The 25,338-nt window shown below is 44.7% G+C and overlaps 1 protein-coding gene across 5 annotated transcripts in view; it reads left to right on the plus strand.

Annotated features, from left to right (window-relative positions):
- LOC129024333 (nuclear RNA export factor 2) overlaps positions 1-25,338 on the plus strand; it is a 72,670-nt gene that overhangs the window by 42,024 nt on the left and 5,308 nt on the right. For 3 of the 5 annotated variants that reach the window (XM_054471306.1, XM_054471303.1, XM_054471304.1), the window contains 11 exons: positions 10,942-11,037; positions 20,864-21,053; positions 21,280-21,430; positions 21,733-21,816; positions 21,928-22,032; positions 22,148-22,228; positions 22,380-22,449; positions 22,606-22,694; positions 22,815-22,922; positions 23,102-23,211; positions 24,918-24,954. In XM_054471306.1, coding sequence (XP_054327281.1) covers positions 10,995-11,037; positions 20,864-21,053; positions 21,280-21,430; positions 21,733-21,816; positions 21,928-22,032; positions 22,148-22,228; positions 22,380-22,449; positions 22,606-22,694; positions 22,815-22,922; positions 23,102-23,211; positions 24,918-24,954 — 1,068 coding nt within the window. In that variant the 5' untranslated portion in view covers positions 10,942-10,994. Of the gene's footprint in view, positions 1-9,461; positions 9,614-10,941; positions 11,038-18,933; positions 19,087-20,863; positions 21,054-21,279; positions 21,431-21,732; positions 21,817-21,927; positions 22,033-22,147; positions 22,229-22,379; positions 22,450-22,605; positions 22,695-22,814; positions 22,923-23,101; positions 23,212-24,917; positions 24,955-25,338 lie in introns of those variants that run through there. The other 2 variants (XM_054471305.1, XM_054471307.1) reach the window with 2 other exon arrangements.

The following is a 25,338-nucleotide window of genomic DNA, read 5'->3' on the forward strand; positions in this document are numbered from 1 at the left end:
AGGGTAGGCCCTAACTCCAATACGACTGCTGTCCTTATAAATAGAGGTAAATTTGGACAAGGAGACACAGACACATAGGGGAGTCGCGTGGAGACAGAGACGGAGACTGGAGTAAGGCATTACAAACCAAGGAGTGCCAAGGAGTACCAGCATCTACCAGGAACTAGGAGAGCTAAGAAAGGCTTCTTCCGTCAGGTGGAGCATGGCCCTGCTGACATCTTGATTTTGTACTTCTAGCCCCCAGAACTGTGTGAGAATAAATTTATCTTGCTTTTAGCCACCCAGTTTGGGTATTTTGTTATGGCAGCCCTAAGAAACTAATGCAGATTTTAGTGCTAAGACGTGGGTTGTTCCTGTCACAAATGCCTAAAAATATGGAAGTGGCTTTGTAATTGGGTAATGACTAGAGGCTGGAAGACTTGAGGCACATGATATGGAAACCCTAGATTGCCTTGAAGAGACCGTTGGTAAAAATATGAATGCTAAAGGTGATTCTTGTGAGAGCTCCAGAAGGAAGTGAGAAGAGTTGTAGAGGAAGTGCTTATCATCTTAGAGAACACGTGTATCATTATGAACAGAATGATGCTAGAAATATGAATATTCTAGCTGCTTATGACGCGATCTGAGATGGAAATTAGACACATGTTAATGAGCACTGGAGGAAAGGCGACCCTTGTGATAGAGTGTCAGAAAACTTGAATGAATTGTGTAGAAAGCAGGTCTTGTAAGCGATGAACTTGGATATTTAGCTAGGAGATTTCCATGCAAACTCTGGAAGGCGTGGCCTTGTCTCTTTATAGTAAAATGTGAGAGTAAAGAGATAAGTTGAGGAAGGAACTGTTAAGCCAAAAGGAAGCACGCTTGATGATTTAGAAAATTCACAGTCTACCCAGATAGTGCACTATGGAAACAGGGCCAAAGGTGTGGCTGAACAGCCATTTGCTAATGAGACTAGCTAGGCATGTGGACCCAACCCACCACCTTGGCCCTAAGCCAGGAAACCAGATAGGTTAATCCAGGAAGGATCCACACAGAGCCTACATATCTAGTTATGTGGATCCCCTTGGCATCCGCAAAAACATGGCAAGGATTTTGAGAGTTTTATACTAGCAGAAATGCTGCCAGCCTGGACTGAAATGGCCAGAGATGGGACAAAAATGAAAGAAGAATGTCTCTGAAGGCAGAAACATGGAAGACCAGACCAGAAATGGCATTGTCATTACCCTGGAGGGCTGGATGGACTGAGTCCCTGACCCAGAAAGCCAGGAAGATGGGGCTGCCTCCCTGGAGGGTCCTAAAGTTTGGGGCTGCCTCCCTGAAGGGCCCGTGAGACAGAAGATTGAGCCATGGAAGTTTACTCTCGGCCGGAAACTTAATGGACTTTTTTCCTGCTGGGTTGTGAACTTGCCCCAGAGCGACAACCCCTTTAATCTTTCCACCTTCTCCCTTTTGTGAAGGGGACGTCTAACCTACGTCCCTCCCACTGTAGTATTCTGGAAGTAGATAACTTGTTTTCTAGCTTCATAGGTCTGCAGACAGAGAGGAACATTGCCCCAGGGTGGGCCTTACCCAAAGTCTACTCGGTAAGGTCCTGACAATTTTAGATGAGATTTTGGATTTAGGGTTAATGCTGGAATAGGTGAAGATCTGGAGGATTTGGAGATGGGGTGAATATAGTTTACTCACGGTAAGATTGTAAATATTGGGGAGCCAGAGGGCAGACTCTATTGGGTTGAATAGTGCGTGCATCCCCCTCCCCAAATTTATGTCTACCTGGAATCTGTGAAGGTGATTTTAATTGGAAGTAAGGTCTCTGTAGATGTAATCAAGTGACGATAAAGTCACACTGGATTAGGGTGTGCCCTAATCCAATGACTGGTATCTTTATCAGAAGAGGAAAATTGGGACAAAGAGACAGACACACAGGGAGAATGCCATGTGACAACCGAGGCAGAGATTAGGGTTAAGCTGCCACAAGCCAAGGAATGCCAAGGATTGCCAGCAACCACCAGAAGCTAAGAGAGATGTGTGGTACAGTTTCTCCCTTTAACTACCACCCTCACCACAAGGTACCAATCTTGCTGACACCTTGATTGCAAACATTTGGCCAATAGAAATGTGAGAGTTTAAAATTCTGTTGTTTCAAGCCACCTGTTTACGGAAATTTGTTATAGCAGCCTGAAGAAACGAACACAGCACTTGAGTCCTGTTTAGCAAGGATCAAGCTACAGCTCTTTGGTCACTGTGTCTAGCCCGGTGAACATCAGTGGCTGCTTGGGGCAGCCATATGGACATTATTTGTGATTGTGCATCCCTGAGATGGGCCTGGGGATGAGCCCTTGTGAGTTATGCAAAAAAAAAAAAAAAAAGGAAGGACCCCAGCACCCCAGGGAGACTTAAGCATGGCATCAAGTTGCCTAACAGTCATTGTTTTTCAGGCATGGGTACCACAGTTGCTGCCGTAGCATGCATTCTCCTTACCCTCAAGCGTATTCATGTGCTTAGCCGTGGCAGCCGGTGTCCCAGGAACTGATGATTAAATAAAGAGCGTGGTGGAGGAGGAGCGTTTGGCACTCAGCTGCTCCCACAGTGCTAAACCACTTAGCCCTTATTCTATGCAGAGCTATATCTAAGTTTCATTTAATTCTCACGCCAAATTGGGGGTCATGATGAAAAATTTTGTCTATAGCTAAATAGAAAGCTGAAACTAAGAAAGGTCAAGTATCATGAAGTAAAAGAGAGGTTCTATTAGTAATAGCAAAAAGTTAGACTTCAAGCACTGTGTTGCTTTCATTTGTTTTTAAATTTTATTTATTTTTTAATTCGACAAAATTGTATATATTTACGGGGTACAATGTGATATTTTGATAAGTGTATACATTTAGAAAGACTAACTCAAGCTAATTAATATATCCATCATCTCACCTACTATCACATTTTGTGGTAAGAATATCTAAAATCTACTTTTAAAGCAATATCGAAATATATGATACGTTATTATTAACTCTGCTCACTATGCTGTGCAATTGATCACCAAAACATATTCCTCCTGTCTAACTGTGCGCCAGTCCCAAATCCTCAGCAGTAAATGCCCCTGTCTCTCCTCAGTGAAACCACTCTTGATTAATAAAGTAGTCTTAGTGTAGTCTTACCTGGGGCTTAGTTGTCCCAGATCTTTCCTGCCATCCACCAGAACCTCTTTGCCTGTAGAGAGTCTTCTGAACTTGAGAAGCTGCAGGATTATGAAAGCCCAGCATGTCATACACTTGCCTGCTCATTGACCCTTCTCTCACCTTGGCTCTCTTGTCTCTCATAGCAATGTCATCTCAGTATCGGGCATCATGAACATAACTCTTCCGGCCTGTCACAGAAATGAAGCAAATAAAGTGATGGAAAAAAAAAATAAAAAAATTAAAAACCCACAATACCAGTCACAAGTCAAACCATTTAAAACTGTTACTTTTGTATTAGTAACAGACAAAATAGACGTTAAGACAACAATAATTATTTGGAATAAAGAAGGCCACCATGTAGTCATGATAGAACATTTATCAAAGAGCTAAAAAGTCTGAACTTACATGCACTCAAAAACATGGCCAAGAAATATATAAAGCACGATGTTCAGAGTTACAAGAAGGTTGCCACAATAAAATATAAAAGTGCACTACTTTAGAGTTGGGGCAGTTCCAAGAAGTAGCAAGATCCAGGGAGTGCCCATGAGCATGGCAGTCAAATAAGAGGTCTTGCGACCATGAGGCTTGGAATCAGACTGGTTTTCTACATGGACATTGAAATCACCCAGGACCGTGACAAGATTAGGTGTAGAAACTCTGAATGAGACATAAAAATCTTTGACCAAAAGACCAACACGTTGGCTTTATTTTAGAAAGCCATCTTTGTAAGATGCCCAGGATGGCCATAAAATTGAATGTGTATTGGTCAGGGATATTTAAACTACAACTAACAGAAAGTGCAAGTCTCGCTGGCTTATCCAATAAGTAAAGACACTTGCTTATATAACTGAGAGTTCAGAGGCAGAGTGAGTTTCATGGTTAACTGAGCCAGTAACTGAAAGATTTAAAGATCCAGGCTAAATCTTGACCCAACCACTGCTGGATTGGGCATTGGATTATTGGATTAGATTAGACTAATTCTGGGCCCACTCTTGGAGCTAAGAAAGTGGCCATATATCCTCAAGCACATGACTCTATTGGGAGGAGATACACTGATGGAGGCCTGAGCCCAGCCAGGAAGGTGAGGAATGTATATTGTGTAGGTAAACAAAAATGTCACCTGCAGGTACAGACTCAAATTATATATACTGCTATGAGCATAGTAACCACAATATTCAAGTCCTTCTTGTTTCCTAATAGAGTGACTCTTCGGGTAACAAAGACGGATATTTTATTCAGGAGCTACCTATATTGAATTCATGAATAGGCAGTTACAAAGCATGAGAGCTCTCCCCTGTGCAGTATATGTTTTGGAAGAACCTCAACAGGCATCCACTGTGGGATGCTTAAATCCCATTTTCATTCTTTTTCAATTCGTCGGCAAAGTTTTCTATTCGCTCTTGTCCTGAGGTGATGCTGTGTCAGGATTATTTGACCAGAGGTAAATGAATTCTTCATATTTACTGTTAAGTTTTGTCTTTCTGTAAACACGCGACACAGATTTCACAAAGATAACAAAGATCCTCAGATTTCAGTATGGAACAACCTTAAAAGCCCTGGGTCTTTAGAAGAAAGTCAGACTCAGCCGGGCGCGGTGGCTCACGCCTGTAATCCCAACACTTTGGGAGGCCAAGGCGGGGTGATCACGAGGTCAGGAGATCGAGACCATCCTGGCTAACACAGTGAAACCCTATCTCTACTAAAAATACAAAAAAATTAGGGCTTGGTGGCACACGCTTGTAGTCCCAGCTGCTCAGGAGGCTGAGGCAGGAGAATCACTTGAACCCGGGAGGCGGAGGTTGCAGTGAGCCGAGATCACACCACTGCACTCCAGCCTGGGCAACAGAGCGAGACTCCATCTCAAAGAAAAAAGAAGAGAGTCAGACTCCTATAATGTACCAAAATTAAAGAACAACCTTTTCCTCTAATGCACACATTTATTCACGCTTTGAAAAGAATATGTTTCCATAACGATACCAAATATGCATATGAAAAGAAAATTAAAAATAAGATAATCACCCAATCTGCGAATATGCAGATTTGAAAATTAATTATCAATATATAAATGGAAGCTCTTAATAAAGACGTTGTAGTATCACATAGACAAGATATGTAATGTGTTATTGCTCATGTTTTGCCTTAGTCTGCATCTACACTGTCAAATGAGCTTAATCGTGTTCACTGGTTCATTATTTGCTAACTCCTTGATTGACTTAGCCAATTGAGCAGTCCAGCCAGTGAGTCATTCTATAACTGTTGATAAACTACGTGATGTTTTAAATCCAAGGATTAAAAGAAAACCCAAACATTATGTATCTTGCATTTTTTCACAGGTTCTAATCACTGATAATAATTTATCAGTGATAAGCTGATCACAAAAAACAAGGTATAAATGCTTCAAACACTAAAAAAAAAAAACAATGTGGCTGACTATGTTTTAAAAATTATCTGACAGTATTTTCCAACAGAGTATCTAGAACTATTTCTTGAATTGCAAAATACAGTTGCCTTGAGCAGATAACAAGAAGCAATCTGGGAAATTTAAAATTCTCTACTTTTAATACATTAGAAATCTTTGAATCGTAATTGCTCATTGTTTTAAATGGTCTTCACAGTGGAGGGGGTTTGGACCAGAGAGCTGCATCTTCACAAATGGCACTGCTCTTGAGTAAACACCCTCTATGGAATCCCTACCTTTTCACTCCTCTCCATCCTTTGCCTGAAGGAAGTTTTCATTGTAGATGTAATTTTGTATTTGTATGTTGTGGTAGTCCTCAAAGAGTGAGCCTATTACCTAGAGCTGTTGAATTTTACCTCGCATTGAGGGGTTGGCATATTGAGCAATTTGCCAAGGAGCACTATCTGCAACTGCTTCTCTTTTTTTCCTATTGCTTGGCACTGACATAAAGTTACTTCTAGCTACGTTAATGAATTTCACAAAGGAACACAGAAAAATAGGTCTTGGATGTAATGCCCGTAATGATAGAGTCCCATCTTATGCTTTCCCTTGTATGCTGTTGCTAGGTCAGTCATTTTTACTTTCTGAAAGTTAATTTACATAGGACACCTAGTTCAGGTGTATGTATCTGTTCAAACCAAAAGCATTAGAGTATTTATGTTTAATTTAACAACGTCGCAACCGTTCTGATACTTAGGGGAGTTCTGAGTAAGTAAGTTCTAGAAAGGCGAGTTCCAGTACTCCCCTTTCTCTCTTTTCTGTGTTAGGTAAAGCCACTCCTCCTAAAGCCACTAGCATGGATCCCCAAAATGTCCACCACAGAACGAAAAGGTAAAAGAAGGAGAAGTTGTTCCCGTTAAATCCTACCATATCACATGCAAGAGAAATGGCTTATCAACCTGCCTCACCCCAGTGAACACAGCGCCTAATAAATTCAGTGCCTAAACTGGACCCCGGACATATGAATCTTTGTCCACAGAGTTACCTCCCCCCACTGTTTGTGTATATTAGAGCACCGACAGACTTCCATTGGTGTAACTTAAAAAAAAAAAAATCCTAACAAAGTCCTGATAATCATCTCAGAGAAAGAGTGAATGCTATGAGTATCAGGTCTGACAGGAGCAAACTATGACTTAAAGTAAGAGTTATAATTAGGATTTGTCTTTTGGTGAAAGAATTTGACCATCATCAATACCGTGTAAGTTCCAGTTGAGCATAGGTGGGCTAGATAAAATTCTGCTGTGCCTTTTACTGGTGATCTGTTCATCTGTATGTAATGATAGAAACTGGGGCCAGGGCAGGTACCAGGTCTTGAAGTAGGCTTCCATCCTGTGACTTTGTGTAGATACTTCCTAAATCCAACTTGAAATTTCATAATAGGCCGTTTCATAAATATGTAGCCCCATTTTATATCCTCTATTTACATGTGTCCCATAAATAATTCTCCAGAATTATCCGAGACCCACTGATTGGCACTTCCTAGTCTTCCATTCCAAATATCATGACTTCAGTCTATGGCCATACCACCCTGAACGCGCCCGATATCGTCCAAATATCATGACTTCCTTTGATAACCTTAGAGCCACAAACACAGCCTGTTGTCCTCACTAGTACATTCAACTTTAACTGTGGTGGAAAATTTGGTCTGTTGAGTTTTCTTCTGCTTATTTATGTAGCCAGGCCACAGTGCGGGAACCTAGCAAAGTAATCCCAACGCTTGTATAGCATTGTTTGCCTCTGCAAGCAAACCAGAAAGACTCCACTCCGCCAAATTTATTTTGGACATGCAGATGAAGCTGCAGTTTCCCACACAAACCAGCAAAACAGGTGGTCGTGAAATTGCGATTAACAACAACTGCAATGTGTACGCTCCTTCTCTTTTCTCTATCCTTTCTGGGGAGACACAGGCAGAATAAAAATACAGTAAAATCTAATTATAATTCAGATTCCATTCATACAAAATTGTTGCAGTTCAGGCCAGAGCCAGGTATGATGTTTTAAAAGTGCTAATCTTTCTCTTTTCAGTAATTTTTTTAAAGAAGGAAATGTTTTCAGCTAACCTCAAACATTTTATACTGACTTTCATATATGCATATTTTATATATTAATGGTAGGTTTATATGTATACATTTAAATGAATCTCCTGAGGTCCTTAATTAGATTCAGCATTGACTGATGCTAATTACTGATAGTACTTGAAATTTCTTAGTTGGTATTTCAAAGAGAACATCCAAGACCTCAACTCTTCAGTAACTGGGTCTGGCTTCCAGTTTGTGTGAATTAATAAGGCTGAACTAAAATTAATTTCCTTTGGAAAACCCGGGGGTGCTCAGAACAGTCTAGCACCATACTGCCTGGGGGAGACAGCTGGTTTGCCACCTGCAATGTCTGTGACCTCTTAGGCAAGTGCTTTAACGCCTCTGTGCTTCAATTTCCTCGTCTGTAAAATTCTGTTATCCTACCTACTCCATAGAGTTAGCACTCTTAAATGCGTTAACCTTTTGGAGTGTGTGGCACATACTAATCACTATACACATTTTCTTTTTCAAATGAACAGCTAAAATTTATTAGGTTTGCCCTAATTTCCTTTGGCCCTGTATGAAATTAAGTAAACAGTGCTTACCTGTGCGGACTGCTTAGGCTCTTGCAGTAGTGTCTACGATTATGGTTTTAGTGAGGACCTTTTTCATTGTGAAGTATTAAATTTCACGTGTTGTTAGAAATGAAACACATAAAATATATTAAAGAGGGATGGGGGGCCGGGAGCGGTGGCTCATGCTGTAATCCCAGCCCTTTGGGGGGCCAAGGCGGGCAGATCACCTGAGGTCGGGAGTTCGAGATCAGCCTGGCCAACGTGGTGAAACCCCGTCTCTACTAAAAAAATACAAAAATTAGCTGGGCGTGGTGGTGGGCGCCTGCAATCCCAGCTACTTGGGAGGCTGAGGCAGGAGAATCGCTTGAACCGGGAGGCGGAGGTTGCAGTGTGAGCCGACATCATGCCGTTGCACTCCAGCCTGGGCAACAAGAGCAAAACTCCGTCTCAAAAAAAAAAAAAAAAAAAAAAGTGAGATGAGAGTAGCAAAAGCTCAAGTTTGTGTGCTGTGGAAGGTTATCTGGAGGACCACCATCTCAGTAATATGGGCAGTCTCAGAGCTCCAGGCCTCATGAACAGAACGGTCTCCTGAAACATGCAGATCAGGAGAACTCTACAGTGGGTGGATTCTACTGTCAGGAAGTTGACCCAAGCTCACCCACCTATCCTGGGTACTTGAGTCTTGCAGGATCCTAAGGCTGCAAGCCACGTGGATGCCACCATCATGTGAACACTACAATTATGAGCCCTACTGATAGGGCCCTACTGGTCATATCAGCACCAAGGGCTCTAAAACTTTGAGGTCATGTGGCCTCTCTTGTCATGTTGCTCCTATGGTCATGTGATGGGCCCAGATCTTCCAGTCACTACAGTATGGTGGACTCCTGAACCCTGTTGCTCACATGGATTCTTCCCTCACCTGGCCATTACTGGCTACCAGCATGTGGAAGTCTCAGCCCTCGAAGTCATATAGATGACCTACTGTTTCGGGTCATGTGGACTGCTCCCACTCACCCCTCCCCACGGCCACAGCGTCAGGCTCATTCCTCTCTGTCACGTGAAGACTGTGAGCTGCCAAACTCTGCAGATGCGTGTGTGGGCAGCCAAGTGGCTCCTGTCATCTCGTGGCAGGCAAAGCCTTTGCGGTCCTGTGAGCACCGCAGCCAACCAATGGCTGTTGTACATGTGGCTCTTATGGTCACGTGAGATTCCGCACCCTCCCATTCACGTGAAGATTGAGTGCTCCGAATCCTGTCAGAGAGGTGCTTCCGGCTCCACACCCTGACTCAGGCGGAAGTTTTACTGGACTCCCGCTCAGATCTCCAGCCTTTCGGCAACTTTCATATCCTGCCGCGCTGGAAGGAAGTCTGGTACGAGTGGAAGCAGCCGGTACTAGAAGTTTACTGAGAATTGGGCTTTAAGGCGTGGCTGAGCAATCTCCAAATAGCAGAGGCTCTGAGGGGGTGGGGTGGGGGGGTGAGGGGGGTGGAGGGGTGGGGATGTGGGGTGGGGGTGGGGGAGGGTGGGGGGTGGGGGAGGGTGGGGGAGGGTGGGGGGGTGGGGGAGGTTGGGGGGGTGGGGGAGGGCGGGGGGTGCGAGAGGGTCGGGGGGTATGGGGGGTTTGGGTGGAGGTAGCGGAGGACTTTCCTAATGTGGCCGAACTTGTGAACACCTGGCAGAGAAACTGTGTGTGCGTGCGTGTGTGTGTGCGCGCAGCCATGCATCTATGTCTGCCATCCGCCTTGATCCTGGACTCACAGGAGCTGTTGTTGGTAGAGAGTGAAGTGAAGGAGGAGAAAACACTGGGGCAGAATGTGGGGCTAGGGGGATAGGGGTAGGGTTGGTAGTGGGGCGGCAGGGATTCATAAACTTGTAAGTCGTTTCTCAGGGGCAGGGCTGTGGAAGCCTGGTGGGATCCGCCCCCCTTCCCGCCCCCACACTAAAAGCCCTACCCTTGCCTGTCACTCTGCCCGATTCACCGTCTGTGCCAGGTGATTCTGTCCTCTGCCGCTCCTCAGACCACGTTGTTATTAAGGACACTCGAGACTGCCTAGATCCCAGTTTGTATAGACGATTCCAGACCCAATCTTAATTTCCGTCTCTTATTTGATTATGTAAAGATTCTCTTTGTTTCCATGATTTATTTTTCTACTAAACCTTCTAAACATGGGCTCAGGGGGGTGAGCGAAAGGGAGAGAGGGGAATCGGGAATTTTTTTTAAAAGAGAATTTGATATTTCAATAAAAGTGTCCAAGTCGTCATGATGTGAAGATTCAGAATTTACTTGTTATACTTTATTTGAACTTCATTGGCTTTAAAAAATACATTTGGGAGTGGGTGACAATTTTTGTGTGTGTGCGCGCGCACTTAGGATCTCTCAGTAGCTTATAGTAGTATAGCTTCACACTCTTTTGTTTCTGATTCTCCCCTCATCAACCCCTGATTTTCTAATGATTGCTTCTTAGATTCCTTCCTGAAAACTCTCTCCTTTTCTTCCTGTGGAAAAGTATAGTGAATGGATTTAAGGTACAATCATGGGTGATAACGTTTGGTACATCATGAAAGCGGTACTGGGTGAATGAAGTTGAGCAAATAGCAAGATTGTGCTTAAACTTACGGGGTTTCAAATATTGCTTGGCAGATGGTTAGAGAATATTGTCACTTGTGATATTTGATATTACATGTAGCTTGAATAATCTATTTTTCTCTCATTTCAGCATTTCCGAGTTCGTTCTATGAGACTCTAGCGTCAGGACAAAGCAACAACAAAATGTGCTCTACTCTAAAGAAGTGTGGGACATACAGAACTGAAGGTAAACGAATACTGTAGGAATTTTTTAGGTGATATGCTAATAAACAACACGAGTCTCAAAGGGAGGGCTACTTTCCCCAACTTGTATGGGAATGGAACATTTTTTTCCACAGAGCATTTGAGGTACCAGTGTTCTTCAGAAAATATTTGGGGAAACCCTGTTCAGACTACATCTTCTAACACTTTAAAACCTTGTGCCTTTGTTTACTCAGAACAATGGAATGTGGGTTTATAATCGTTGTAATCTGTTCTGCTCATTAAGACATTGATTATTGTTCTTTAATTCATTTTATCTTATGTCGTCAGTCGGTCTCTCCTGCTGGAATCTTGCTACCTTTTTACTCTTCAGAGATACTGCCAAGCATGAGTCTGATACCATGGTGGTGGCAAACAATATGTGCATAAATGCAAGTCATTAGGAAGCGTTACCTGTGGCAGCAAATAAAGTGTCCCACTCTTGAAAACAAGATACAACTTACCTGTCAGGACAAGCAGATGCAGTACCGCTCATTTTACACAACAAAAAACCACACTTCTTCAGAACCATTTTATTATTACTTAATAATTACAGCTGCCGTAGTTTGAGCCCCTGTCATATGTCAAGCACTGTGATAACCTCGGCTGTCATGCAAGTTACTGCATTTAACCCTCAGGAAAATCCTGAGGGGGTGTTATTTTAATTGACAGATGAGATATATGAGTCAGGAGAGGCTCAGTGTGTAACGCTGTGCTTATAGGCAACCCCCAAACCTCAGTGACTTATTTCTCACTCCTGCTGCATGTTTATGCCAGGTGCATATCCTTCACGGGATGGTGGATGTTGGGTTTGAGCGATTCTTACTGGAATGACTCAGAGACCCAAACTAACGGAGCAGCCACCATCTAGAAAAGGGTTACTCACTGCGTCAGAGTGGGAGAGAGCCGTAGAGGGTCTCAAACCAACAACCAAAGGTTCTGACCCAGAAATAACCCATGTCACTTGTCACTCACAACCCATTGGCCAGAGCTAGTCACATGCGCGGCCCTGCCCCAAGGAAGGCAGTCGGGTTGGGCAGTCCTGCCAGGTGCCTGGTACAGGGGAGAATGTAAACACTTGGTAAATGGCAGCACTGACTACTGCATGAAGGAATCAAAGCTGGGAGGGATTAAGTACTTGCCTAACATCACATCGGCCGTAAGTGACAGAATCAGGATTTGAATCCACCCAGGCGTGATTTCAAAGTCGATGTCCTTTCTGCTTCTTTCTACGCTGCCTGCTCTTCTCTTAAAGGAAGCTTATAGTAAAAATTCTTTTACATCAATGATGCAATGCCCTCTTCCTTAATCATCTGATAGTTTAATTGAATAGACACGATGGCGCTGGTTAAAAAGACCAGCATTGATAAGCCAGAGGTCTTTTCCAAATGAGGGAATGTATTGGATATTTGAATATCCATTGTATTCAATTATAAAAATAAAACCAGGTGGTAGATGAAAGGACTTTTCATTGATCATTTACTTAATATGGAATAATCCCCATGTCTTTCCGCTATGTTAAGGAAAAATGATAAAAAAAATAGAGCCTACCTTGACGAAAGTGAAAACAGATGTGAGAGAGTCGAACAAAATTGCTAGATGTCAGTGTTTCAGAAGCGCAGGATAATGACAAAATCTCTGGCCACATGGGCAGAGAAAATTAGCGAGATGGTGCGGGTCAGCCACTTTTGGAATGAAGATAGTGTCACACTTACAGTGACAGAAAAGATTGAAAAAGATCACATTATGAAAAGGATGTGAAAATTTGAAAATTTAGATTAAATAGGTGAATTCCAGGGGAAAAAATATATGTAACTTTCCAAACTGAAGGAATAGAAAACCTTGGTTTATTCAATGTATTCTTGACAAGGAATACTTGCAAAGGCAAAATTACTAGCCAAGCCGAATTAGTTACATGAACACAAATAATATAAATCAATTAATAGCAAACTAAACCCAACAATGGGTAAAGCAGATAATACAGCATGACAAGGTTGTGTTTAATCCCAAGCATGCAAGCTGAGTTTAACATTTTAAGAGATCCATAATGTAATCTAACACATTAGCTGAATAAAGGGAGGAGGACAGGACAAATACCACAAAAGATACAGTTTAAAAAAAAAAAGTGTGCAATAAATTAACCAACCGGGATTGAACAACAACAATACCAATAATTCTCAGCAGATCGGTAATATAGAAAGCTATCTCTTTAAACTGACAATGGGTATCAAAACAATAGACCCCATCAGACACCACCCCTAATAGTAAAACATTAGAAGTATTCTCCTTACAATCAGAAAAGGGATAAAGATGACTGGTATGACGAATTCTGTTCAATGTCGTACTGAGTCTAGTGCAGTAAGCCATATGTCATACTAGGCAGTGCGGTAAGCTGTGATACATGCATGCCTACATACATAAATTAATACGTGTATAAAAGTGAAAATAAAGCTGTCAACGTGACTACCTTCATATGAAACTCAAGAGAAGCTACAGAAAATTAAAATTAATAATGGAGATTAACAAGTTTGTTGGATATAAGACGAATATACACAAACCATTGTAACAAAGAAAATACCATCATTATTGTAAATATACCATTTACAACAGAAAACATGTCTTGAGAAATATACGATGAATCTGCTTACTTGGCAACTATTCTAACACTCTTAAACATTCTTATATACTTTCCTGTACTGTGGAGACTAGAAAGTTGGAACATGAAAGGAAACACACATGCACATGACCACACGCATGTGCGCACACTCTCTCTCTCTCTCTCTCTCTCTCACACACACACACACACACACACACACACAAATACACTCTCACACACATACAAGTTACCAGAGTCCCTTGCAGTTAGGGTCCCAAATGGGATATCTGTCGCATCAAGCGTATGTGCCAACATGAGACTCAGAGGTGGAACTGAATAACATGGGAGCCATATGTGGGGTGGAATACCTGTGATGAGGGAGGTCTCCAGTTTTCATGCGGCAGCCATTGCAGAGTTTCTAGAATTCAGTCTCTGTCATGCATGTCAATTAACGGGCAAGCAGCAGTGGTATTTCAGCTGTAGCAGTTCCATCACGTGGGTGGACTTCTCCTGGCTGTGCAGCATCCAGGCCTGCTTTTCTGGCCCTCACAGAGTTTTTGTAAGCTATGTAATATATTTTATTAGAGATATCTTGTTTGTATAAAAGAACTAGAGTGAATTCTGGCATAGGCAAGTTGGGACCTTGATTAACAGAGTACTTGGCAGCAAAATTGGTTGCAAGCAAAAGACCTTGAAGGAAATGGGGATCTGGGATAGATTTGGCCCACAGGGCATAGTTGCTGACCTCTAAGCTAATAAGTTGCTGACCTCTAAGCTAATAGACTCACTAGGTCCCCAAAATGGTGCTGAGTGGGAAGTCAGCAAAATGAGGAGGCAGCTATTGGTAGGATCCTCTGGCAAGCATAAGCCAGAAACTGAGGCTTTAACACAGTTGTTTTCAACCTTGGTTGCACACTGCAATTCACATGGAGAGTTTAAAAATGTGGTTGCCTGGATCTAACCACGGTTCTGCTTTGATTGTTCTGGGTGTGTCCTGGTGCTAGTGAATTGTCTCAGTGTCCCCAAGTGGCTCTAATGTGTAATCGTGGTTGAGAACTGCTTGAACAATTTAAATGATAAGAATGCAAACCTTTTACAATATTTAATTTTAAAATTTTATAATTGTGGTTTCAGAATGATAATATTACAGTAATAATAAATACATAGTTACACTGGAAAATATGAAATAAAGATTCCCATGTAAGACATAGAGAAGATTGTCTTTTTCAAAGAGAAAGGAAATGGGAAAACACAGTGGTAAAGCCGGGGCCACCACAGGTTGTGTCCGGCTTGAAGCTAAACTGCCGGCAAGGCCAGAGCAAGGTATGGATTAAAACTAAGTGTCTGTGAGCCCAGGGCTGATTCAGCAGTGGAGCTTCCTCTGCAGAAGACAGCCACAACCCAGGATGAGCAAGGAAGGGATGGCACAAACTCAACAAATCCAATAATTGGCACTGAGGGAACAGAAAAAATGGAAGAGGCTGAAACAGACATTAAGATAATATTTCCCCAGAGAGACAAAGGAGTGATAAAGGATGAAATTGTGTCTATTATAAAAGAACAGAAGACTGCCCAAGAAAGATGGCTTTTTGAAGGCAAGGATCTCCTTTCACTTCCTCCTGAAACTTCATTAAAACAACATCAAAGGTGAACGAATTATGGTATATCCATCAAGGGGCTTTTACTCAGCAAGGAAAGGTCAAGAACACGGATGGGTCTCAGAAACATTACGCTGAGTTAAAGAAGCCAGACCCAAAGGGGTGCAGCATGTACGAGTCCATTTGTGTGAAATCCTAGAACAGGAAGACGAATATATAGTAACTGAAAGTATATCAATGTTTGCACGGAGCCAAGGGATGAAGAGGAGATCGACTGGAAACCTTTTGGGTTGTGTTATATGTTCTATATCTTGACTGAGGTGGTAGCTAGCCCTAATCTCTGATTTTTACATATAAGGAACCTGGGATCAGGAGAAGTTGAATGAGTCGTCAAAAGTGAGGTTAGCTTATTAATCAGAGAGAAGATATTCACACCTGATTATCAGTAATAAACGGTTTCCATTATGCTGTATATGGGTCGATAGGAAAAGTGTTTCTCCCCAAGCACTTGACAAAACCCTGACCCAGCCATAAACATCCTCTTATACAAGTATAAAGCGTAGGTGTGAAAGTATAACCATTCTGCATTCCAGCCACCTACTTCTACACGTGGTTGACATTCTCACGTGTCCCTTTACCCTGACTTGTTTGTGTTTATATTTACAAATGAAAACAACTTCTCATTAATATTTTCTCCTGAGGAATCATACTGTAATATACAGTTTTATAACCTGACTTTGTTTTTCTTTCCCTTTGTATCATGTGGTGTGACGAGTATTCTCCCTTGTTGCTTATAGTCTGCCACTTAAACCTGAAACATTTCTTGCATAATAATACATTTTTTTTTCCTGAAAGATCGGAAACGGGAACTTAAGCTCCCTACTGAATCCTTCCACATAACCTGTTTCATGCTCTGAGCTTTCTATTTTGGTTCCCTTAACCCATATGTCAGATGATTCCCCACTGGAGCCGGGGCTGCCCTGTTTTACTACTGCCGCTTTGTAAAATACATTAATAGCTGACATGGCAACCGGATGCCACTCACTCATCTCTTTTCCTTTTCATTTCCAGGAGGACCAATAACAACGAATGCAACTAACACGTATTTCTCCCTCAGTAAACGCCAGATGTTGTACTACGTTCTCGACATAGTAATAGACAACTTATTTATAGTGCTTGTTAGGTCACGGGCATTTCTCCAGGTGCTTTTCACGTGTTTCCATGTGTTAACTCACTTAATTTTTACAGTAGCCCATGAGGTAGAAACTGTTACTATCTTTGAGTTAGGGGGAAAACAAGCAAAAAGAACTTGAGTCGCAGCGAGGTCAGTTAGTTGCCTTGGATCATAGAATTTAGCACCAGGATTGAAATCCTGATGGATCTGACCTCAAATCCTAGGCCCATAACCAATAATGTGCGACTCTGTGTCAAGGCTGAAATGAGCAGTACGACAGGGCCCACTCGAAGTCTGCTGGGCAATGATGGGTGTGGTTTCTGGAACCAGTGTCCCGACTCCAGCCTTCTGTCCAAGAGACTCATCATTGCACCCTGTTGCCCTATACCATCTCTCCTTTTCTCGGACTGTGTAGGAACCGTTTCTCTGGTGTTCAACTTGAAGTGAAGTAACAGGGACAGACAGACAAGATGTACATGGACAGGAAGGAAGGAGGGTTTTCAGAGGGGAGCATATCACCAGGATGAATTCAGTTCCCTGGAGGTGTTTTCAATGTGTGTTTCTTTGTCTTCTGTGTACTCACCCTCTTCTTTCTGACCCACACAGCCATCCCTTGGCCTTTTCACCCTGTATGTCAGGTACTCATGCCCTTTCCTTGCCATGTCTACTTCATTGCAAGGGCAGTCATTTCTACTTCTCCCTTTGACAATATCAGCCACTCTCTGGTCCCGTCATCCTTCTGTCCCAAAGAACCTCAGCCGTATAATTATATGTATATATTTAGACAGAGTGATTTATGTAATAAATTCGAAAAGTGAAATGTCTGGATCAAAGTGTAAGAATGACTTCTGAATGGTTAGGCATATTGTAGAAAATTAGACTCACACACGGTTAGTGGAAGTAGGTATTGGTGTAAATATCATTGAAAATCCTTACGAAAATATCACTTTATGCTTAAAAGTACTCGTGTGCTTCTCCTGGGAAACTGTAGAGCAGGGACTCAAAATCTTAAACCCACTTTGAAGCCCTGGCTGTGTACCACTGGGTTTTTTGGCCACCCCTGCTGGGGGTGCTCTGTAACCCTGGTCAACCTGTGGATATTGTTCCATTACTTTTGTGTACAGGGAACTCTCTTACTTTCTTATTTTAAAACTATCAGTTGAAATATTAAAACACCGAGAGGTAAAAAAGAAAAAAAGCACTAAAAGGCATATTCTGAACAAGAAACAAAATTTGGCCATATATAATACATAACACAGGAAAAGAAATGTGCAGTGGGATCCAGTGTTGTGTGGCAATGTGTTTACCAACATGATTTGGAGTACATGTATCTGTAACCTAATTGTAGAAGCACGTAATACAAAACACTAATACTTGCTCGCGTGGGCAACACGGACACACAGACCACACATTCTTCCCTTTCTCTGAGACAGGGATGATGCTTCCTGTCTGTCACAAGGCTGAGTGAACACAACATGCCTGTAGGTCCAGAACATTCTTCCTACAGAGACCAGATGTCCAGAAAGCTCTGTCTGCTGGATTCAGGGAACGCCTCTCCTCATTTCTGTCAGCACTATTTGCAAAAGCCTCCTTCTCTGAGATCTTCAAAGCTGCAGTTCTAGCCACAGTCTGCAGGGAGGTACTCAGTTCTATTTCTAAGGATACATTAATGAAAAAATATTAATGTTGCAGAAGAAAAAATTAACTTGTTCTAGTTTTGCAGTCGGGTTATGAAATAGTTCTGCAGCCCGAATAGCTCTGGAATAAATATAAATAGAGGTTGGTAGAAATGGTTCAGATGGATGTATTCTCAAAAGTGGTTTTGTCGATGATCCCAAACCTACATCAAATGCATTCATTTAACAAATATTAATTAGGCCCTTATTCTATGCCAGACACTACCAGCCCAAAGTGACTCGTAATCTGAAAACCCATGACCCAAACAGACTACACCCATCTGGTCCAAGACAGAGATCTCTACCTTATCCAAGACACCTGGTTCCCACCCCAACAGGAGTGACTAGCACAAAACATCATCCCTGGCCTGCTCACAAAAAAATCTGTCGATGAGACCTGAAAGCTTGCCATTTAAGGGAGAACCAGTGCAGTCTCTGGAGGAGCACTCAGGGTATAGAGGCAGACCAATATACGTGAGGACATAATTCCTGTTCTGCCACTTACCTGGCTGGGAATTGTACTCAACATCTGTGAACCCAATATTCATGATCTGAAAAGGGACTGTGGATGGAATTCTCATGGGATTTCTGTGAGGAGGTCAAGAGAAACCTAGTGAGTCTGCCCAACACTGAGGAGATGTTGGTTGCCACTGGGCAAGGGTTGGTTTTCTTCTTATCCCGTTCTTTCCCTGCCGTAGCAGGGATGCTGATGCCATGTACTCAGTGGCATGGCAGTGATGTAGGCAGAATTCCAAACTAACACAGGAAGTATGAGTAGGAACGCACGTGATGTCATAAAGGTTACTCACTACTATGTCTGTGTGGGGGGATCAGCCAGTACATGGTGGGGCTTGAGGGGAAACCCAGGCGGTCTGGGTGAGAAGTACTAGCTGCTTTATAACACTCTTGAGATCGCCCGTAATTCTGGCAGCACAACTGCGAGACAGGGATTGTGCTGAGATGCCAGAGTTCAGCAAGTGGATGTGCGCCTGTGTGTGTTTTGTCTTCGGCATCTCTCTCTGTCCGTTCCCTCTGTGGCTTTTTATCACATGTGCTCTCTTCCAACACAAGGCCTTGCCTGAGGCTGTAGCTGTAGCTGTTGGCTAGCTTACACTTTTACACCTTCTTCCCCTCAGTGACGTTATTTCTGAAGTAACGTGTGTTCTCAAAAATGACTCTGACTCTTCCTGTGCTCCATATATTGACCGTGTGCCCTTAACCCTCACTTTAATCTTTGATTGTTTTCCCTTTCATTTATGGACTTTCATGAAAATGAGTTGGTTTCTGGACATCCTCCAAATGTCACCAATAGGGGTCTTTGTTGTTGTTGTTGTTGTTGTTGAATATTGTTATGGACTCATAACTTTTTAACATACTGATGGGCTCCAAACCCTGGTTAAAGGATTTTGAGTAAAGGAATGACAAGATTTGACTTATGCCTTAAAAAATCACTCTGCCTCCTGTGTTGAAAATAGATGGTAGGGGAGTCAAGGGCAAAAGCAGAAGGACAACTTGGAAGGCAGCATAATCCAGGAGACAGATGTTGGTGACCTGGCCAGGGTAGGTAGCAATGGAGGGGGTGAGAAGTGGCCAGACTCTGGATATATATTTAAAGGTAGAGCCAAGAGAAGATACATCCATCCTGATCGGTTGGATGTAGAGTGTGAGAGAAAGAGAGCACTCCAGCCCTACTTCCAAGTTGTAGGGACCAAGCATCAGGAATGTCTAGGTCTGATGCTCTGCCCACATTTAATTTCACTTCTAATGGCACACAGGGAAAGTCCCAGCAGTCAAGAGGAGCAGGACTGTCCTGACAGTGGGTCACACACAGTGAAAGCAATGACGCCCCCTACAGAAGTTCATCTGAGGCCTGGCCATAATCGGTACATTGCACAGAGGTCAGCAGTGACCGAAATTTTATTCGTAAGAGTGCCCTGAGACAAGGTGTACATTTTGAAATTGGTTGAGGTCTGTTTGATGGTCTGGGAGATGGTCTACCTTCGTGAATGCTACAAGACAGTAGAGGGGGAAAAAACATACATGCTCTTGTTTTTGTTGTTGGGTACAGTGTGTTGGGTACGGTGTTTTATTTATGTCATTTACATCCTGTTACTGTAGTGGTTTTCAGTATCTGCTGATTTTCTTTCCAGTAATTCTGTCACTTGCTTAGGAAGAGTTGTCTCTTGGGCTGAAAGCATTTCGGGCTGGGCAAAAAGAAAGCTTGCTCTGGATATTTCAAACTGAGTATTGTTGAGGGCAAGGCTGGAGGCAGGAGGGCAGCTTGGGAAGCTGTTACATCAGACCCACCTGTCATTAAAGCTTGTACTGCACCGGCAAAGAAGTATAGCTTGCTGATTGTTCACAGAATGCATTTGGGGATTGGATGTGGGAGGTGCGAGAGAGCTTGTCTCCCAGGTGTTGGTGTGGTTGTTAGATTAGAGAAGCCTGAGAGAAGGCAAGATTAGGACCCCTTCCAGGTGTGTGGCTGGTGTCTAGTCTAACCCATGGACACACGCACCTCTGTTCTTTATAATTCCTGCTCCATTTCTTAGGAGGTTCAACACAGTTGCTTCCTCTCCCAAGATTCCTGCCCTGATTGTGCCACCTTGTGAGATAAGGCTCTTGTATCTGGACAGGCAGAGGAGTTTGTTTTCTGGGGCTTATGTGGCGGGTTGGCACTTTGCCAGCCCTACCATGGAGTTAGCTCACGACGTGGTACATGGTAAGTGGACCATTGATGTGTCTCAAACTTGTCTTTTTGTTCTCAGTTGCAGAATGCCATGACCATGGTAGCACTTTTCAAGGAAGAAAGAAAGGTGGGAGTTCTTTCCGGGATAATTTTGACAAGAGGAACTGTCATTATGAACATGGTGGGTATGAGCGCCCGCCTTCACACTGCCAGGAGAATGATGGAAGCGTGGAGATGAGGGATGTCCACAAGGACCAACAACTAAGACAGTAAGTGACCAGGCAGCCTGGTTTGCACGTAGCAGCCCCCGGGACTGTGCAACCCTTTCATTCTCTGTGGTCTTCCTTTTCTTCTGTCATTAGAGAACTGAAGAACGCTGGAAGTGGAATAGTGGCTGAGCAATCCTAATTGTAGCCCTGGCGTCAGTGAGTGGAACATGTATAGAAGACTTTCTTAGATTTAATGGATACCCGCCTTCTCTCCTCTTCCCCACAGCACTCCTTATAGCATCCGATGCGAAAGAAGAGTGAAATGGCATGGTGAAGACGAAATCTGTGTTACCACGTGGAGAAATAGAAAACCTCCAGAGAGAAAAATGAGTCAGAACACACAGGATGGCTACACAAGGAACTGGTTTAAGGTCACGGTGAGTATCTTGGTGGGGTCTGCATTAGGTAGACTATTCTGGAACCTGATAGAAGGAAGACCACTTAAAACACCCTAAGTTGATTATTTGGAGGAGAGCTTCGGAATGGGGGAAAGGGGGTTTAGGGCATCTATATTTGGCACAAAAATAAGAAATCATGTCAGCGGTCCTTTCTTTAGAAGTCTAAGCTAAGTAGAAGGTTGGAAAAAAAGAAAAAAAAAACCCAGCTGGTTGGTTCTGTTCTCCATCCTTAGTTCCATGTTGTCTCTCCCTTCCCTCCTATTTCTTCTTTTTACCCTTAGATTCCTTATGGGATAAAGTATGACAAGGCGTGGCTAATGAATTCAATCCAGAGCCATTGCAGTGACCCCTTCACTCCGGTTGATGTAAGAGAGGATGGTGAAGCCAGATGAGTGGGCATGGGGGACAGGGAGAGGCCTGGCTCAGCAGGGGCCATTGGCCTCTGACGCTGTTGCTCTTGCCTTCACTCCCTGTAGTTCCACTACGTCCGAAATCGGGCATGCTTCTTTGTCGAGGATGCTAGTGCTGCCTCCGCGTTGAAGGATGTCAGTTATAAGATTTGCGATGACGAGAACCAAAAGGTGTGTGCTGAGGGCATGCCCTGTACTTAGTCTCTGGGCAGGAGGACAGGCCAGGGGGCTGGTCATCCTCTTTGGGATTAGAGGTCCTGGTACTTACCACCCTGCCTCCCTGCAGATATGTATATTTGTCAATCATTCTACTGCGCCCTACTCTGTGAAGAATAAGTTGAAGCCAGGCCAAATGGAGATGCTAAAGGTAATACAGACTCAAGGATCATTGTATGTCCACTTCCTGGACCCATCTCTTCTTCCCCTGGCCCCCTCTTTCCCTGTCACCACCACCACCACCACCAGAGCCCCAGAGCCCCAGAGCCCCAGAGCCTCTGTCTTCATCTCTATCTCTGCAGCTGACCATGAACAAACGGTACAGTGTCTCCCAGCAAGCTCTTGATCTCCAGAATCTCCGCTTTGACCCAGGTAAGGCTGACAGCAGCAATTCTAAGACAAGCGGGGGCAGAGAGGTCTGCCTGGGAGGGAGACTTAGGAATGGCAATTAAGAGAGGGGTTGGTGCTGGCTCTGGTCCAGCCAGGGCCCTCCCAGCCTTCCAATTCCCTTCTCTTGGCTTCTTCAAGACTTGGTGGGCCGTGACATTGATATAATCCTGAATCGAAGAAACTGCATGGCTGCCACCCTGAAGATCATTGAAAGAAATTTCCCTGAGGTGAAGCCTTAGGCTCAGTGCTGGTATTTAGTTAGAGGGGTGGAAGGGATAAGGTGGAGGGCAGATTTGTCTCTGAGGCCCAAGATAGTGGCCGCCACTCTAACTCTTCTTGACCCAAAGCTGTTGTCTTTGAACTTGTGCAACAACAAACTGTACCAGCTGGATGGCCTTTCTGACATTATAGAGAAGGCTCCCAAAGTCAAGACCCTGAACCTCTCCAAAAATAAGGTGAGAAGGGGGAACCAGATCAACTTTGGGTGGAGGGCAGGACACAGCAGGATAATGGCAACAGGCAGGCAGTGGCACCTGTGGGTGACTGTGAGGACTGGGGGAATTCGGGACCCAGGGTTCCAGGTGTCTCTCTTTCCCTGGCCCTCCTTCTCCAGTTTCCTCCCCATCTTTCTTAGCTGGAGTCGGTGTGGGAGTTGGGCAAGGTGAAAGGGCTGAAGCTCGAAGAGCTATGGCTAGAAGGGAACCCGTTGTGCAGCACCTTCTCGGACCAGTCCGCCTATGTAAGGTCAGTGGCAACCCCTGTCACCCTTCCTGGGCACCTTTGCTCCCTGGGTGACTGAGCTGTGTCTGAAGGTGCCCTTCTGCAGGAAGAAGCAGCTTTGGTCCTCTGGGAGGACCACAAACCTCTCCTCTTACACATACACACACACACACACACACACACACACACACACACACACACTCCTCTCTCTGTGTCACTCACTCATCTGTGCTTAGAGGTCTCCTTTCCTTCCTCTGACATGGCCCCCTTTTCACCTGCTCTGGGGTGTGTTTCCCGCCTGTCTCCACCAAGCCTCCTCCAGTGTGCCCTCTGTGAGTGTGCTCCAGGAAGTGTGGCTCCCCCACCTCCCCAGGACCAGCAGTATTCAGATGCTGGTGCCCTGGACCGAGAAGAGTCCTTTAGTCCGGGGCCTCATGCTGAGACAGGCCTTCCTGCCTCCATGCTGATATGGGGCTTCCCTCCCCTGTCCCGAGAGGGGTTCTCCTTCTCTTGCTCCAAAAAGGTCCCCCCACCTGTCCTGGGCTGGCATGGGGGCTTCCCTGCCCCATACTGAGGGCTGGGGCCCTGGGTGGCTGCTGTCATGCCATCTCTTCCTCTGGCCCAATGCCAGGAGCTGGGCCCTCCTTGGGGAGAAACCTGGGTTTCCTGAGTCAAGGGGCCAGAAGCGGGCCACGTTCCTGAGGCAGGAGTGGAAGGCAGAGGGCAGAGGAGGTTGAGAAGACAGAAGGACAGGCCTCTCAGGGCACTTCCCCACCTTCCCTCCACACCTCACATCGTCCTGCCTGGGCCCTCAGAGGAGCCCTGGGTAGCCCGAGATGGGTAGCATTCCTCGGTCAAGGCATCAGCACGGAGGGGCACAGGAGTCAGGGACCATCAGAAGAGAATGCAGTGGTCTGGAGAGGGGGTCCCCAGACTCTGAACCCCATGCTGAGCTGGGGCTTGACTCTTCACTCCTCCCGGGAGAAGGTCTCCTGTCCCCGTGGCTGCTCTGTTTCCCATGCCCAGCTCAGACTGAGCTCACACAGGTAAGGAAGGCTCCAGCTGCATCCAGTGGGCCCCAGCCCAACAGGCGCATGTTTTCCTTTCCTGCCTCGGTCCCCAGGGCCAGCCAGGGAGCAGTGAGGGAAAGGGCTGCAGCAGGGGAGCCCTTTTCTCCTCTATTCCTCCCTGAACTCCACCTCCGCGGTAGAGAGTCTTTCCCTTCCCTTTGCATTGCATCCTGTTTCTCCCTCGTCTCTCCTCTCCTATGTCTCACCCATCCGTCCCTCCCCTACCTTCACCCCGTTTCTGTTGTCGTCCCCTCTGCCTTCCCCTTCCTGCCTCCTGAGTCCGGCCTCACTCACCTCCGTGTCCCAGCATCCTGGGCCATCCCTAAGGGCTGACCTGATCTTGGCCAGGGCCTGGTCAGGCAGGTTGATGGACAGCCAGTGAGGTAGCAGAGCCCTGGGCTCCCACCCCATTTCCTGCTCCCTGCGGAGCCTTCCATGGTGACTTGGGCAAAGGGGAGGGAGGGAAGGAGGGAGGGGAAGAAAGCCCTGGAGCCTGGGCTCCCAATGCTGCTTCTTGTGGCACTGGAGAAAAGGGAGTCAGGACAGTCTAGATGGAAGCTAACCAGGAGGAAGGAGAGGGAGGAGTGTGAGAGGGAGTGGGAGAGAGACTGTGCAACCCTGAACTGTCAGTCACTTCATTCAATTTTTGGTTTTGGACAGTGCCATCCGGGATTGTTTCCCCAAGTTGTTACGCCTGGTAAGTATGTATAATACCGTCATCATTGTCTCCTCTTACTCAAGAAAATGACCTCCACGCCTGCCCTCAAGTCCTTTGGGTCTTGCCTAGATTACATGCTTGTATCAGACCCTCATCCATTTTATAGGCGTGGATTCCTGAAAAAGACAAGAATATTCTCCCTGGAAAATGTGTCCCCCCGCCGCCACCGCCCCCCCCCTCCCCCCACACACACATTTGCATGTAATAGTAGAGATGTCCAGCACCCCATGAGAAAGCCACCCACTGGAATTTCCAGGGCCATTTCCCACCTGGCCTCTGATGCTTGTCTCCCTGGGCATGTTCATCTTATCGGTCATCCAGCTCCACCTCCTTGGTCTCCACTGCTGACTTCCTCTTTCCTTC

Source organism: Pongo pygmaeus, chromosome X, assembly GCF_028885625.2.
Source record: "Pongo pygmaeus isolate AG05252 chromosome X, NHGRI_mPonPyg2-v2.0_pri, whole genome shotgun sequence".
Taxonomy (NCBI): Eukaryota; Metazoa; Chordata; class Mammalia; order Primates; family Hominidae; genus Pongo; species Pongo pygmaeus.